The following is an 18,557-nucleotide window of genomic DNA, read 5'->3' on the forward strand; positions in this document are numbered from 1 at the left end:
TTAATTGGAGTATGGTTCCTATATTTAGAAAATGGTAAATATGTGGACACTGTGGTTTTACTGCAAATACCATCCCTGCTGAAAAAAACAATGAATTTTTGAATTAGAATGAGATTTTTTAATTAAATTCCTCTTTGGAGTGTTTTGGGTTTTATTCCAATAGGATTTACCATCCCATCAATAGAATCCATCACATACAAGTAGACAACAAGTATCCATGGTACAATTCCCATTATAACCATTAAATCCATTACATGTTATGTTGTATTTTGGGCAGGGTTCTATTGTTTTTATTTCAACAGGAATACTATACAACTATAGTTACTTCAGTAAAAACATCATTCATTTTCCAAATCGCTTTAAATGATATAGCAGCAGATCAGAAGTTAACACGCACGCGTAGCTCAAGGTGTATGTGATGCTTATTTACCGTTTAGCCGTTATGCCGATCATTTTCATGACAATGTTTCTATGATCTTTGACTGATCGTAACTCACAGATGATTACACCACACTTTAACATGTGCCTTTTTCGTCTTTTATTGTTCTATTTGCCTTTTCAGAGCGCTATCAATGGTGTAGCAGCGCCTACGTTTACATTGGTTTAGCGGAGAAGATCCCAGAGTTGCCAGATTTGCGTTAAAAAATATGCCTAAAGGCCATTCAAAGCTTGCCGGAAAACCGCAAACTTAAAAAAACTGAAATACTTGGCAACAGTAAAAGGTCCTGGCAGATCGCAAGCCAGATAAATTGAGCACACAGGAAACCCCGCTGCATAGAAACCATTTTCTACTTTTGGACCTTTTTATAAATGTAGTGGAGTAAAAAGTATGATATTTGTCTTTCAAATGTAGTGAAGTTAAAGTACAAGTAATCAGAAAAAATAATACTCAAGTAAAGTACAGATACTCAAAAAGTGTACTTAAGTACAGTACTCAGGTAAATTTACTTCGTTACTGTCCACCACTGTCAGATATACCCGAACCCGAAATGTGACCATCCAGTGAGTAGTGAACACACGCACAGCAAGTCGTGAACACACGTACACCCAGAGCAGTGGGCAGCTATCATTGCAGCGCCCGGGGAGCAAGTGTAGGTAAGGTGCCTTGCTCAAGGGCACCTCAGTCGTTACCTGCCGGCCCTGAGAATCGAACCGGCACCTTCTGATCAGGAGTCCGACTCTCTAACCATTAGGCCACGACTGCTCTGTTTTCTAATTGAAAGTTGGGCCACAATATCCTGGGCTTTACATTCCTAAAATAAAAGTGAGAGCTGTTAGTTTCGTGGGGTTTATGAGATTACAGAAGGTAATGTGAACACATTGTAAGAAGATATTTTGAAGATTGGTAACAAAAAACGTTGGTCCTCATTGTATAGACACAAAACCAATGTAAGTCAATGGTGACCAACTGGTTCTGTTAACATTCACAACACTCCTCTGCAGTTAGTTTAGTTTTAAACGTCTCAAATCATTCGCCCGGAGACTAAAAAAATCCGTCACAGCAAACAGCGCTCACGTCGTGCGTGTATGCTTGCCTAAAATCCACGGAATGGGCACCTGCAGATCTCCGCGGAATTAAGTTACGTGGATTTTAGCGCTTGTTGTTGACAAGTTATAACGCACACAACGTGAGAGCATAACTAGTATGCTGTGACAGATTTTTCAGCCTAAGGACGAATGATTTGAGACGTTTAAAATGAAACTAACCACAGTGTTCGCCCCTCTTCATTAGCAAAACAAACAGCTTGCCGCAGCTAAACATATTAACGCACATAATGTATTAACGTTCATACGAACTCCAAGTGTCCATCTGCACTTATATACAGTAAGTTTAACACTGGCTTTGAATGTTCTATTTAGCCCTTTACTGACTTAGCTCTAGCTCCCTTCGCTATCGTATGCTGACGTTATCCTCCTATATATAGTTTGTTTTAAATGCAGTTACTACATGATCATTGACTTGATGCATCAGCATTTACGTATTATCATTTACGTGTCATGTGTTTCCTACTGCCTCTGAATGTGCTCACAGTGATCAGATCACAAATAGATTTGGACATCATTTACAACTTGTTTTTAGCTCTGTCAGCTTCGGATTACCCGAGACGGATATTTATATGAAGTGTAAACAGGGCGTATGTGTGTAACGATGGTAGCGTTGTGTCTACTGGACAATGTGATATTTTAATGGAATGTGTGGTAGCTGAGTTCAGACAAACATGTTTCATAGCGACACAGTTCAAACCCTAAACCTGTGTCAAGAGCTGTCGCCGTGCGTACACAATACACCCTAGAATATCTGAATATGGTGTATTTCATGGACCTATAGCAGGCAATCTGGTAGAAGCTAAACATATTAATGCACATAATGTATTAACATACATACAGATAAACTCCAAGTGCTCATTTGCCAAATAACATAAATATAGAGTAAGTTTAACACTGGCTTTGAATGTTCTATTTAGCCCGTGACTGACTTAGCTCTAGCTCCCTTCACTATCGTATGCTAACGTTATCCTCCTATATATACGGTACATGTACGTCAATTCAGACTGTTGATAAATATTACTTACATCAGCAGCTTTGTCTCGTTCAGTTGGTCTCGATCCCTCTTGAGGAACAACTTTGAATCTAATCCTGCTTGTACTGTCCCAGGTTGATAAAGCACTCCGGTTTGAAGTGATTTGCGCAAACAAGCAGGTTTTATGGTTTCTAAAGGAATTCCTCTAAAAATAAAATAAATCCACTCCTGTCTCTTCCGAGGTTAAGACTCTGTGCAGCGACTACATTGCATGTTGTCCACGAACTTTATCCATGGCGTCATGTACACCACTGTCGCTTGTGAAAACAACAATGGCGGCAGCGCCGTGGGTGGAATTGTGTAGATTAAGGGGTGGTAATATTATAATAAGAGCCTGCCTCTATCACATCAGGAGCGAAATCTGAACGGCTCTCGCGATTTCTCACATGCTTGCAGAGAAAGGCTTACCAAAACCAAGTTACTTGGATCTTGTTTTTCAAGTTTTCTGGGTTGCTAGATGCACCGGGGACCCTATTATAGCACTAAGTGTAACTGAAACAGGGAGCAACAAGAAGTGCTTCTGTACCTGCGGTGTTTACATCTTGAGCCTAAGATCCAGTATATACTAAGAAAGGTAATTCCTGACAAATTTCAATAAATACATTAAATAATGAAAACCAGATTAACAATTTCATTATACATAACTGAGCACACAAAGTGCCAAAGTGAAAAATAAAACGAAATTAATTAAAAGTGTTGCTGGTTCATGTCAGAATGCATTATGTAATATTTTTAATGAATTTTAATGCATTGAAGTGAATGAATTTAACTATGCTTTTTAGGTCTTATCTAGTATTTATGTAGATTATGTAGAATAACCGTTTTTATCAATTATGGGACATTTCCAAATTTAAATCGTTTTTAACTTTTCAAGATCTGGAGAAGGTCATTCGTGCTTTTGTACCTCAAGTTTAGACAGATGTAATTCGTTGTACTCAGGTCTCCCTGAGTCGTGGCTTTCACGCCTCCAGCTGGTACAAAATGCAGATGCAAGGCTGTGAACAGGGGCTAAGAAATATGACCATGTCATTCCAATTTTAGCTTCGCTTCATTCTGGCCCAGCTTAGAGTTCAGTTCAAGATTCTGTTGTTATTTTTTAAAGTTTTTAATGATCAAGCACCATCTTATTTGAAAGATCTTCTTAACCCTTTGTCATCTTCCAGACTTTTAAGATCCACTGACAAGGGCTGTCATGGTCCTGCCTTCTTGTTCATGATTTTCTAGTCTTGTGGCAGGATCGTGACAGATCCCTTATGTTTAGTGTGAGAAAGTCATGGGTTGTTTACCATTGACATTCCATGTGCTTTCTCGTGTCTCGTCATTGGCCCTGCCCCTCTCGTTTCCCGTATTGCCTTCCTGCCGTGTCTCATGTTCCTCACCTGCCCCTCGTTAATTATCCTTTGTTTGTCTCCCTATAAAGTACCCTTGTGTTCTTTGTCCTGTGCTCGTCCGTTGTACTTGTACCTGTACCTTTGTGCTTGTATGCGTGATCGCCTGTATTAGTCTCACCCTCTGGATTACCTTGCCCTTGGATGTTCTTTGTCATCAGTCGTGTCTTAGTTTGTGTAAGTAGTTGTATTATCTGTTCTCCATTGTTTTTGCCCCTTTGTGGGAAGTCTTTGTTTTTGTACCCTGTCTTAGTTTCGTTATCCCCATCGTGGGTGTTTTGTTTTGTACTTTTTTGTTTTGTTTAAATAAATATATCCTTGTTAACCCCTTCACTGCCGCCGCCTGTGCTTGGGTTCTTCTCCCACCAGTTCGTGACAAGGGCTTGTTATTTGTCCCTTCGTTTTGGTTAAAATCTAAGAGTGACAGAACTTTCTCTGTCATTGTCCCTCGTTTGTGGAACAACTCATTCTGGACATCCATCTTGCATCTTCCATTATTGTTTTTAAATAGAGGATGAAAACTTATATTTTCTCATTGGCATTTGAAACTTATTTTATTTTATTACTGTCTGATTTGTCAGTTTGTTAATTGGTATTTTCTTTTACATTGAACAGCACTTTGGATAGCTCTGCTATGTGGAAATGTGTTATATAAATACAATTTACTTACTTACTCCAACTGGAAAATCACTTCAACAGGTTTTAAAATATTTTATTAAGTTCATATAGCTATTTATTTTGGTGATATTTATTAAGCACTGAAATATTCTTCCAGAGTGTGAAGATCCGGTTTCTCTGGATTCAGTTGTTCAACCATGAAATATGCCTAATAAGATTAAGGCTGGAAATTAAATTAAGTCTGGTTTTGAATTTATATTTGTTTGGACAACTCAAAATAATAATATAATACATATTTACCTGTATTACAATCATCAGAGATTTTTTTTAATGAATGCAATTCATTCAATTGGAAACCCCCTTGAAGTAAAATAAGCTGGAAAATCAGACAAAAACTGGTTATTTGCAGCAAAACTTTAAGGTCTGTGTAATGCTTGAGATTACTGATGCACTTACAAAACAAAGAGGATTTTGATACTTGACATATCTTATCTAATTTAAATATGTCAATACAACACTAGATTGTTTCTTTTTTATGTTCAGACATTTATTGAACTTTATCCCTGACATTTAACACTAAGAATGGATATAAAAGGGGTGCCATTTTCTTTTAATACATTTTATTTTGCTGTTCGCTCTGTTTTTGGATAGTAAGCATAGCAGTGTATAATTGTATACTCTCACATGGGGACGAAGTATAGATAGTTTCATAGAATTGGTTAGGCAGACAGCTAGATATTTTTCTAAATATATAAAACTTGTTTTTCATTTATTATTTTATACATATAATCAAAGCTGTTATGTGAGTGCACCTGGCGCACATGTGTGTATTTGTCATTGTATCTTCTCAAATTCCGAGAAGCTGCCAACCAAGTGAGCTGCTGAACCTGATCTACATAGCAGGAACGCCAACGGTACAGGGCCATTGGCTGTTAAATCTGAAGACCGCGTCATCCAGACGACTTTCATCTGGGCCAGCTGGAGTGTGGGTCCATGGGCGTGCACAAGGCGATGCAACACAAAAGACCCAGGCGTCTTGACGGGTCTTCACGACTACATCGATAGCCCATCCTGACAACAGAAAAGAACTCAGAAGAACTATCATCTTCGAAAGAACAAGATTCACCTTTCACTTACAAGCTGGTCGAGATGACTGGCTATTTGACATTATCACATACGGACATCGATTCGTACCTTTCGACCTATTACACAACTTTCTACCCCAACAATTGAACTATATTAAATGTGGAAGCAAGTAGTGCCTTTGACAATAGATGATCACAGCCAACAAGAGTTAAAGACTCCAGATTCCAGACGATTTCCATTTGATCCATATTCATCAGTGCGAGCCATTAGGCTTCTTGGACAGATTCAACATCAGACACTGCCGAACATTCTGCTTCATGATAACAGTATCTTAGCAGCATTTACCACAATAGCTAAACAGTACCCATTCTCTATAACCACACTTGGAATGAACACAGTTGTTGGTCGAACAAGACCTAACCTTCGACCAGTGCTTGATAGAGCCAAAGGACATTTAACAATACAGCACACCAAGTTTGGCTGCACTACTTGGCGATATACCACAACCTATTACAATCTAAATTAAGACATTGTGTGATCACGGAGCAGCAGATACGGCTTGAACGGACAATGAGACTTTTTAGATTTTGTGACTTAAGGATTGCAACATGTATGCTGATATTTCTCATCTATTTGAGTGTTTTGCCATTTATCCTAGAACCAGACACAACTAACAAAAGCCTGGTCAATGTTACCCTGAATTAAACTACCCTAAAGTGACACCATAGAGCTTGATGTTACGACGGCTTCCACCAAGAACTTTGACACCCAGAATGACACTACAATCCTGCGCAATGGATCAAGACTTTTGCAGAAGACGACAGAGCCACGATGGATTCAATGCTGTTTAGACGCATGGATGGACCACCCTGGTGCTCCACATCCTTATGCAATGAACATGTGGTGGAGGCTGACGAACCACACGGCAAGAATCTACAGGAACTGCTATGTTTGTGCCCAGTTTCCCAAAAATACCACTGGAGGGGACTGGTGGCCTCATCAGAACTCTGACACAGTGATTGAAATGACTATGGTGGCGGTTGTCACGAAAACGCAGGAAAGAACCCAATTGCAGGCAGCGGGGATGAAGGTGTTAAACAAACAAGCAGTTTATTTAAATAATAAAACACAAAACAAGAACCCACGATGGGGCAAAACACAAACAGGAGAAATAATAGTACGGAGACTAACTGACATTAAACTGAATAAACACTTGAAAAACTCAACTAAACTAAACACTTACTAAAGCAGATAAGGAAGCAACAGACGGGAACAAGAATGGGCAAAGACGGTTGACGCTGGACGAATAACAAGACTAACTGGATATAGCACACACAATCCACGAGCACAGGACAAAGAAACATGAGGGTATAAATAGGAAAGACAAACGAGGGATAATGACACGGGGCAGGTGTGGGACATTAAACACTCAGGGAAAGATAACGAGGAAACGAGATGGCGGGAAACAGAGACGAGACACTGGAGAGAACGTATATTATTGTCAAAAGGACAATAATATGTTTCTCTCCACACATAACCAAAGGCTTTGCCATGGCTCTGCTACAGGACCAAGAAAAACATGAATAAGGAAGCAGAGCCATGACAGCGGTAGCAGCAGCAGCATTTGACAATTCGGAAGAGCTATGGTACCTCAAGAATGACACCTGGGCACTTATCAAGATCACCAAGAGAGTATTTGGCCAGGTGGCAACAGTCCGGGAACTCCCAGAGAATCTGATATGCTACGGAAGGACTACAGGACGTCATCACTTGGGAAGAACCCAGAGACGAAAGTGTTCACATATCTATGAGGAGACAACAACCAACCACACTACCAGAGAGGCGTGTCTGAGATGCCTGAGAAAAGTGTGAGTAAAAGATCCTTCTCAACTTAAAACAGACCAATGGTTCGAAGACTCAACCAGTGATTGCATACCAGTATCTGGTCTACACTGAAGCAGAATGGAGGCGATGTGCAGCACATTGTTCTATGCTACATGTTCCGGATGAAAGAGTCGCTGGAATCATACAAGACAACTACTGGCTGTGTGGGTACCGAGTGTACTTATCTCTACCAAGGAATTGGTCAGGAATGTGTTCCTTGGTACAACTACATTGGGGAGCAATCGTCATACCACATGACTTGATGTCACGAAAGCAAAGGACACGGAGAGGATTATTCGACTTCCTGTCTGACAGCCCAGTGCCAAAGAATCATTGTATATGGACACTGGCGGAGAAAGTATCAGCTGCTTTTATCCCAATCTTGGGCGTAAGCTCTTTGATGGATGAAGTGGAGATCACCAGATATGAACTTATTTCATTTATGAACACAACAGAAAAATGGTAATGGAAGGCATCAAGGAGGAACTACGTGGACTGCGCTTGACAGCTCTACAAAATCGCCTGGTCTTGGATCAATTGACTGCTAAAAAAGAGGAGTTTGTGCCGTTATTGGAGAAAGCTGCTGCACTTATATTCCAGAGAATGACACGGATGGACATCTCATCGACGAAGGAATGAAGAACATCACCTTAATGGTCGGGACTCTGGCTAAATCTGAGGTTGACTCAGAAACTTTTAATTGGGACTGGATCACAAATGTTTTTACCAATTGAAAAATTTAGTGTTACTAACAACATGCATAATTGTATTTGTACTACTGTCATTGTGTATTTGGCCATGCATAGTGAAGGCATTCAAGCGGGCAGCTGAAACCCCTGCCCTGAGTCAGATGGTAGTGTATGTTGTGTCAAATAATGACATAGACAATGATCGTATATATGCTAATATTGATTGAAAAGGGTCTGGGACCAGAGCATACTAGAGGGTTAAATACAGCAAATACTCATGTTATTAAGTATTTGCAGAATAGTGAAAGGATTTTATATTGCTTGCTGATATTTTTTATACCATTCACTGAATGCACACGCAATTTTTTATATCAAATTTTTGAGCATGTTTGAACACCTTTTATTTGTCTATTTTATGATAGTAATATACTCCCAATGTGTGAAGGATGACACCTGAATGAGGGTGTGAGGCTGTTCAGCCTCAAAGGGGGGATTATATGGTGGTTTTTCTAATATAGTATTGGGTTTTTTAATATAAAATGATACATTTAGTTAGTTATAGGTCTCATGTATTTTTCTGATGTAATATGGACTATGAGCCTCATGTATGAGTTTGAGCACTTGAACACCTGCACGCACACCAAATATTTTATCACACGAAGACAGGAACTGCACGTACACCACACATACTTTTGTAGACAAGTCTAATTTATCGCATACAGTCACGGACACTGGGTTGCTCATTATTACGCTAAAACCATGAGCTCATTATTACACTAAATCATGTATCGTTCCGAAAGCCCCGGAAAGGTGTCCGGAAAAGTGTAGGTTAAAGGGCACATGATATATGTGTTTTTGAGATGTAAACCGGAAACATAACTGTAGGCGAGCGCAAGATGGATGGGCCAGCTCGGCATGAGTGAAATATAATAGTGGCAGATAAGATGGGGACGGGCTAACAAAAAGAAGATATTATGTGAAACCTGATTGGCTAACACTGTGAAATACCACCTGAGATTTCTGTATAAAGCATGGAGTCAGATGTGTATTGGTTAGATCACTTCAGATGAACTCTGAATATCTCACTTTGCTTGCCCGGGCAAATAAAGTTTAAACTCTTGGCATCTGGAACCCTTGTCTCTGAGATTTCTTTCTGCGATGGAAGGCCGATTCACCTTCCCTGTGGGAAGAACACCAAGAGGAGAAGAGGCGCCACTTGTAGGTGTACAGTTGCCTAGTGGCTGGGGCTCTTGCCTGAGTGATCGTTCTCACGACTGCGGGAGGCAGGTCACTCAGGATCTCCTCGTCCTGTCCAGGATCCAGACGTGGAGGTACCAGAGGTCTGGTCTCAGGTCCAGACCATGCCCTTCCCCTGAGAAAGAAGGTTCTTCATCAGGGGAATCGGCCTGGGGGGAGTTGTCGTCAGAAGCGTAGCTCTGAGAACCAAGTCTGATTGGGCCAATAGGGCGCAACTAACAGAACCTGGTGCTCCTCTTCCCTGACCTTGCACAGTACCTGTGCAAGGAGGCTGACTGGGGGGGAAGGCGTACTTCCGCTTGTCCCACGGCCAGCTGTGCACAAAGGCATCCGTGCCGAGGGAAGCCTCGGTCAGGGAGTGCCATAGCGGACAATGGGAGGTGTCCAGGGAGGCAAACAGGTCCACCTGCGCCTGCCCGAACTGCTCCCAAATGAGCTGGTCAGCACGGGGATGGATTCACCACTACCCACAGAGCGTGACCTGCCGAGAGAGCGCATCGGCTGTCTGGTTGAGGTCGTCCAGGATATGAGTGGCCCGCAGGGATTCCACCAGCTGCTGACTCCAGAGTAGGAGGTGTCTGGCGAGTTGCGTCATCTGCCGTGAGCGCATACCATGTACGCCACGGCAGCCGTGCTGTCTGTGCAGAGCAGCACGTGCTTGCCCTGAAAGAAAGGAAGGACCTCTTCAGAGCAAGCCAAGCAGCCAGCAACTCCAGGCAATTGATATGCCACTGCAGGTGGGGGCCCGTCCAACTGCATGCCCATTGCACACAGCACCCCAGCCGAGCAGGGAGGGGTTTTTCGTCACCATGACACGCCTCGAGACCTGCCCGATCGGTACTCAGCCCAGAGAAAGGACATGTCTGTCCAAGGGGCTAGGGTGCGACGGCAGGGAGACGTGATGTGAATACGCCTCGTGCCGGTGTGCCACGCTCTCCAGGGAACTCGACTCTGAAGCCAATGCTGAAGCGGTCTCATATGCATCAACCCGAATGCCCAGGAGCCTCTGAAAAGTTTCATTGGGACCGCTGACTGCCGCCTGACAAGGGTCAGACAGCACAGCATTGACTGGGTGCGCTCGTAAGGTGCACTGTCATGGTAACAGGTGGAGAAGTTTGCTCTTGTCCCAGTTGACCTGTAGGTCCAATTGGTCGAGGTGCCACAACGTCCCTGTGCGTACACAACAGATCTTGCAAGTGCCAAGATGAGCCAGTCATTGAGATAGTTGAGAATATCAACTATCTCGACCTTGGTAAAGGCACGGGGAGACAGGGCCAGACCGAAGGGCAGGACCTTGTACTGGTATGCTCGACTCTCGAAGGCAAACCGAAGAAACGGTCTGTGCCGCAGGAGAATCGAGACATGAAAAGACGCGTCCTTCAGGTTGATAGCCACGAACCAATTCTGATGTCGGACAAATGTCAGGATGCGCTTCTGCGTCAACATTCTGAACGAGAGCCTGTGAAGTGTCTTGTTCAGAGTGCGCAAATCCAAGATGGGGCACAGCCCCCCACCTTTATTGGGGACGATGAAGTAGGGGCTGTAAAACCCCGAAGACATCTCGGCCAGAGGGACGGGCTCGATCGCTCCCTTCGCCAGAAGGCTGGTGACCTCGCCATGAAGCACGGGAGCATCGCACCGAGGTGAACAGAATGCTCTGAAACTTGGGCGGACCCTGGTGAACTGGATCGTGTAGGGACAGAGCCCTGGGGAGGCGAGCGGGTCTGCTGACTTACCTGCACGATGCACCGCCGAGTGGAGAGTGCTGATGGCTGCGGGATTGGCATGACACAAAGTCGAGTTGAGGCTGCTGCATGCTGGAACACCCGGGGAGAAAGGAAGCTCTTTTGGAGACAGTGGGTGACAGGCCCTACAAAGTGGCAGGGCCATCCCAGTGCGGCTCGACAGCGGTGGTATGGCTGGAGCCGCACCCGATGTCCTGGTTCTCCCTGGGCTGCCTCCGTCAGCTTATTCTTGGTCAGTAGCTGACGGGGAGTTGATGCTCTCCTCTGCGATGACCTCCGTTCACAGGGGGGGGGGGTGGGTGGGTGCAGGAGGTGACCCGTCTGAAACCTCGACGCCCTGAAGGGGGCGTTCCCGGTCTTCGTGAGCTCTTCATGCACTTCCGGGAAAATGGTACCAGGGCGGAACTCGGTTGCCACCGTGCTCCGTATACAGGTACCAAGAGTCTAGCCATGAACGCTGCGGGGAACTGCAACCCAAGGTTTGCGGCAGCCCTAGCAAACATGGCTGACATCTCCGCGTCAGACTCGTCCTGGGCTCGACCGACCAAAGCTGGGAGCTCCAGGGAGTCATCAGCGTCTGATGCCACCAAGTCGCCATCCGATGTTGTGACAGAAACCTCATCCTCTGCACGCTGATACGTGGTTCCTCTATGGGACGGTCTACTGCCGCCCATCGGATACAGGTTAGGTGAGCGTAACGGATTCTGGACGGTCCGCATTGCTGCGATGGGTTAACATCCATGGGAACCCCCATATCACCATCGCCGCTCACCGCTGCAGACAGCTTGGCAGCCACCATGGAATGGGAAGCAGACGATGTTGTGCCTGTGTCCAAAAAGAACACAGCCAACTGTGACCGCCATACCTTGTACTTGCAGTGCGGACATGCTGTATCCACGAACGCTACTTCAACATGCTGGCGACACAGACATGTGATGCAGGTATCGTGCCTGTCACATCCAAGATTACAACGGCGAGACATGCCTGGCGACAAGTGCACGCTGTAAGAAATTTCAGCTCTTTTAGAAATTTGCTCTAATAGACACCTTCGGCACACTACCGAACCACCCAGGGGAAGTCGCACACACCAGGACGAATCCGCTGATCCGCTGCAAAATCAAACCTCAGGAGTGACATAAAGTCATTCAACAGCAATGTGAAAGACGGACAGCATGTCAAAACACATGAAAACTGTGATAAAAATTCAGGTTATCACAAAAAATAATTTTAGAATTTTTCCTAAATACATGTATATGTTTGGAGGAAATGGTTTCTACAATTTATAGCATGCATGTATAATAAAAATATAAACAAATCATAAAAACCTTGGAAATGATGCACAATAAAAATAGTTATGATTCATGTTGATCAGGATTGTAGGTGTTTCTCTTGACTGCTCTCTGATTTTCTAGAGAAGCAGCTCATAAATGACATCAGCAGAAGTAACACGCGGTAATAAAACATCTGAATTGATGTTTGTGATGCCTGAGTCAGATTATATTTCAGTCTGCAGTCTGACCATACAAAATCATTGATGTCTGAGAGACGTCCAACCTCGTCCACTCCACGTCTACCTGAGCAACACACTAAAATCACTCTAATGATTTTACTGTAAAAACAACAAGCTTTTACAGTCCTCCCTCTGTTTTCTCTTGAGAAGTGTTGACAGTGAGGCTGCCTGGCATCCTGAGGAAATCATGACTATTTGTTTATGTGTTCGCTCTTCTCAGAAAGGTTCCTGGATCCTGAGGAACATTACAAGTCTTTCTCTTCAGCTGTCTCACATCTGCTTTCCTCTTTACTTTAAAAGACAAATAGGCATTTCCAAGCGCTCAGACTGGATGGTTGTTCACCTGCTTTATAAAGTGAATATGTTGTTTTGGGCATCAACTGTCTGCTTCTGTGTTTGAAATTCTAAGAGAGGTTAGTTTATATCTAGAATAACAGTTTGCTTGTGGTTTATAATACATCAGATGTTTTTGTCTCTGGAGTTTCTGCTCAATGAAACTGTTGTCTGGATTTGTAGTTAGGCCTAAATCGGGATGCTGGTCGAGAATGGGCAGTGGATTTAAAGTGTGCATTTGTTTGTTTTAACACCATCTGGTGGACAATAAGAAATGTGCTTCATTACATGTACTTCCAGAAGGCCAGCTGTGTGTTAAGTTAGTAGAGATGATAAGATAATTAATGTACAAGTTAGGGTTAGGTTAGTTAAGGTTACAATTAGGTTTAGAGTATGGATTTATATAGCATTTTTAAACAAAAATGCAGCAATTTTTCACATCATGTTCAGTTTAAATATTGTGTTAGATCTCATTGAGAGGAATTTTTGTCTGGTTTTATAAGCACATCGTAAATACTCAACATGAAGTCAATTTTACACATTACACTTATTTTTACTTACACAGTTCTGCCTTAAAATGTGGAGGATTTGCATTCCATCTTGTATCTATTCAATAGCCTTCAAATGCTATGCACATTTTATACATAAAGTGGCATTTTCTGCGTCTATGATTTAAATATATAAAAATTGTCCCCAACAAGAGTCCTCCCAGTGAATCTTGGTCATTTCCAGCACTGCTTACACAGAAAACCAATGTATGTCATTTATCAAAATGTTATAAATTGTAATAATCTGTCTATGAAATAACAACCAAGTCTGCCAACTGTACGTTTAACCCCTTTCCATCAAACCACATTATTCAGCAACCAAATTTACACTGCATTCATGTATTTAGATGAATCCAAAGTGACTTACAATACATTCTAGCATTTTTACATTCATTTTTTCTTTTTTTTTTCATTTAGCTATATACAGTGTAGTCCTGCTATACGTGGTTGATTCAAAGAATATTTGAATATATTTCATTTTGACTTCAACAGATTAATCGACTGTGTGTGTGTTTGTGCGTGTGTGTGTGTGTGTGTGTGCACGCGTTTGTGTGCGCGTGTGCATCTTAGCTCTCTAGGATCTCTAAGTAGAGAAGGTGCTTACCTGTCTCTATAAATACATAGGGATCAGCTGATTACATGAAGGGTTTGCAGAAAAAGGTCTTGCAGAGGGCAACTTTGGGTCTGAAGAGTGAGAAGAAAGGCCCAGAGAGAACAGATGTGCAGTTACTCTCATTATGTTATTAATCAATATTTTTTTCTGCCAAACTGCGAATTTCTGATGATTTTGGCCTGAGAATAGCACAATTACAATGCAAATATGATTATGACAAACAATGTAAAATAACATAACTGGTAGTTTCCTAAATGTGGGGTGGGTCACTCTTCAATATATCAAGACATTTATTAGCAGTAAAACTGCCTTGAAATTTTGGCCAAAATGGCAGCTTAAATTAAATCAAACCATTTTTATTCCATTGTGGGTAATAAAGCAACTTCAATGAACAACCGTGATTTGTTCATTTGTGACACACTGCTCTATACAGGATAAAACTTGTAGTGACTACCATGGGTGATACTTTGAAAAAAGTACAGTAAAAAATGACACACTAAAATGTTTTTCAGAAGCTGACATAGTAACGTTTTGCTATTCACATCAAATAATGATGCTGTTCAACTTATCCAAAGAGTGTTTTGAAAACAACTCATTATTACCAAAGTCCGTTTACAGAAGTCGTGCTGCCATTTTTGCATTAACGCCTCCGGGCAGCTATTTACGTCATAACAAGACAACAGGCAGATATTTCTAAAATCACTTGCAAAATTAGAATTAAATAGCCTATTTCAGATCAATAATTACGTTTGATCTGATATAAACTGTACCATAGCTTAAATTGCGCTAAAACCAAAATGTTCCAGTGGCCATATTGAGCGTGGCATTTCTCCCTATTCATTGTAATTGCAGTGGCGCATCTTTTTAATATCTATTATGTCTATCATTATACATAGCAGGACTGTGAGGTGGGCATTGAGTAGCAACATCCTTAAACCACAGGACAAGAAGGCATTACATCTCCCTCTAGTGGTGAGATGATGAAATGAATACAGCTTCTATACACTTTTTAATATAGGCACTTGATTTTGAATGTTATAATGCTTTTTCCAAAGTTACTTACAGTGCATTGGAGTTTGGATATTTTACAAGTATGTGTTTCCCGAGGATCGAATGTGTACTTTGCTCCAAGTTTAGCTACTGAAACAGGAATGTCATTTAGTCATGAATGTATTTACAATCTGCATTCACATCATGTCCTAAATCATCACCTTTCTCCCTCTTTTGCTCCTTTTTAGAGGATGACGTGGATTTGGAGGCACTGGTGAATGATATGAACTCTTCCTTTGAGAGTTTGTACTCTTCCTGTACTGTGCCGGCTGATTCCGCTCCCCTGCTGCACAACGGCCAGCCACAGAGACCCACCTATCAAACACACGCTCAGCCCACCTCCCCACACCAGAGACTGCGGCGGTCCCAGCCCATGCACATTCTCGCTGTCAGGTAAACAAACATGCATCTAAGATTCTTTTTTACTGAAATAAAACACTTTAAGATTCTGCACTGCACTTTAGGTCACTATTTGGGGTAAAAGCGTGATCTTTTTTGTGACACTTGTCAACTTTCTACAAAAGGTTACGCAAAGTTAAGGTGAGACACTGTAGGTGAATAGTTTTTTTTTATTGAAACATATAACTTGAAATTTTACCAATAAATTAAATACATTATTTGTAACATTTTTGCATTGCAAGTTTTCTAAAAAACAAAGTGTTGATATGCAAATGAGCTGATATCTCATTATATATGCACATATTTACATATACTTAAAAAGCAAACATCTAGGCACTGAAAACAGTACACATGCAATCTTTGTTTCATTTTAACAACATATCACATTTGTGTTACACATTTTTACAGAAGAGATTTCAGATATTTCTTTTTTTTAAATATCAAAATACTATGAACACATAAAATGTAATTATCACCATTTTTACCCCCAAAAATGATATGTTGAAAAAACACATTTTGAGAAAATGTCTGCTAAAGATATGCAATTAGATGAGGACAGGAGTAACAAAACACCTCAAATAAACATTTTATTGTGAACTTTGTCAATTTTATAGTATCACTGTTAGACATGTTATGGAAGCAAAATATACCAAAATCTGACTTTTTTGCCTGTCATGTCTCGCCTTAAGAACAAAAAAATTCAGTCCAGTCTTTATGTTAAGAAATTCTAAACATTTTCACTAGGGGCCTCAGGCTTTTGCATCTCACTGCATGTCTCACAAAACACATTTCGTCTAAATAAACAGCACAAGCGCAAAATACATGAAACATTTTGAGATCAAAGATCTTTCCAGAGCAATAGCTTAAATGTAACACTCACTAAAATGCAGTGATCTTTCGCTCTATCAAGAGCGGCACTATTGTCATTCCATCGCTGTGTTGTACTGAAACCTCTGAGAATAAATGGTTTCCATTTGGTGAGTGTGTTTTTTCCCTCTCAGCTGCGGATCAGTACAGGAAGTTAAGCATAACAAGCTCGTGAACGACGGTTCGCTCAAGCGAAAGTTCACTCAGAGGTTACCTTTCAGACTTCATATCACACACTTGGTGAATGTGTGTCTCTCTTCTCTGAAATCCTCACTTCAAAAGAACTCCCCGTCTCTCTGCCAGCATGCAAATGTTGCCAAAAGCCGCAACACTCTTTGCTGACACTAAAACCCTGAAGGTTGACAAACAATGTTTTATGTCTTTGATATATAATCCTAAATCTGAGATTTTGCCATATTCCCACAGAAGACTTCAGGAAGAAGAGCAACAGTACCGAACGTCCTCTCTACCTGCCATCCCCAACCCTTTTCCAGAGCTCTGTAGTCCTGCCGGTTCCCCTACGCTCAGCACCGGCTCTTTACCTCAGTGTCAGCCCACAGGCAAATATGTAAGAGAACTTTTCATTTCTCTCCCGCTAGTTTACACAGAAATAAATGTTTTGTCATTATTGACTCGCCCTCATGTCATATACGGTTATTTTCTGTGGAAAACAAAAGAAACGATTGAGTCTGCTATATGCAGGAAAAACCACTGGGCATTTCTAGACAATGTTTTTGTGTTCACTGGAAAACATAACAGGATGTGAAACTATATGAAAGTAAACAAAAATATGTACAGAATTTTTATTTTTGAGTGCTCTGGTTCCTCGAATCTGTCTGTGTGGTTATTGTCTACCTTGAAAGCCAATTGTCAGACTTAAAGGGATAGTTCACCTTCAAAATGAAAATTATTTCATCATTTACTCACCCTCTTGTCATTTCAAACCTGTTTGACTTTCTTTTTTCTGCAGAACACAAAAGAAGATATTTTGAAGAATGTTGTTAACAGCCCCCCATTCACTTGCATTGGTTTCAGTAGAAGTGAATGGGGGGTTGTGCTGTTCTGTTACCAACATTTTTCAAAATATCTTCTTTTGTGTTCTGCAAAAGAAAGAAAGTGACAAGAGGGCATGTAAACGATGACAGAATATTCATTTTGAAGGTGAACTATCCCTTTAAGTGAACAAAAGCTTTTCGTCGTATATGTCGTGGGTGTGAATCTGAAACGCGGTTTGATTACATTGACATGTGTCCAGATTCAAGTTTCCTGGTAAACGAGTCACTTCCTGTGCAGTGTGTGACTCATGAGCACTTACAGTAAGACTTTGAAAGTTATGTACATGGGAATCTCCCCAAAATCGTACTCGTAGACTTTTATCTTTAATGATGAAAACTGTCCAAATTTTACTGGGGGTGTTGTGATGGGGAAATGACTAGAACCAGATTTGTACCCCGGTTGCTTGCACATAAGCACCACCTCCACCACACAACGTCTCACGGCACGTGCCACATGTCATGTCAATGTCAGGTCATGCTTCAGGGTTGTTTTGTGCATGTTTTGAGGCGTGTTCGCCTGTGATAATTTGCCCTCACCTGTATCTATTTGTATATATTGTGCATGTAATGCTTGTATCTGCGTGAGAGCATTTGTTTATGTTTGTGTGTATATAAAGTTATCTCTGTCACATGTAATCTGATTGAGGCCCCTGATATATTCCTGGAAAGCCCTATCATTCCTGCAGGCTAACCACCTCCATATGGGGCCAGGATCTGTTACCGTAACATGGCCCCTATGTTACCGTAAAAATTGCTATAGACATTAATCAATTACCCTAATCCCTCTCTCTTCACTTTTATTGTGCTGTGGATGGAACCCAGCAGGGGTCTTAGTGCCAGAGAGGGCTTTTGGTCTGTCAATAAGAGAAAAAACCTGGAGGAACTCCTGGAAGTCATTTAAAACAGCTGAGAAATCTTCAGTGACTGATGACGT

The 18,557-nt window shown here is 41.7% G+C and overlaps 1 protein-coding gene across 4 annotated transcripts in view; it reads left to right on the forward strand.

The window, feature by feature from the left end:
* Positions 1-18,557, forward strand: part of grb10b (growth factor receptor-bound protein 10b) — a 124,322-nt gene that overhangs the window by 62,457 nt on the left and 43,308 nt on the right. For all 4 annotated transcript variants that reach the window (XM_057339353.1, XM_057339352.1, XM_057339355.1 and 1 more), the window contains 2 exons: positions 15,491-15,695; positions 16,995-17,136. In XM_057339353.1, coding sequence (XP_057195336.1) covers positions 15,491-15,695; positions 16,995-17,136 — 347 coding nt within the window. The remainder of the gene's footprint in view (positions 1-15,490; positions 15,696-16,994; positions 17,137-18,557) is intronic.

This window comes from Triplophysa rosa, linkage group LG8 (assembly GCF_024868665.1).
Source record: "Triplophysa rosa linkage group LG8, Trosa_1v2, whole genome shotgun sequence".
Lineage (NCBI taxonomy): Eukaryota > Metazoa > Chordata > Actinopteri > Cypriniformes > Nemacheilidae > Triplophysa > Triplophysa rosa.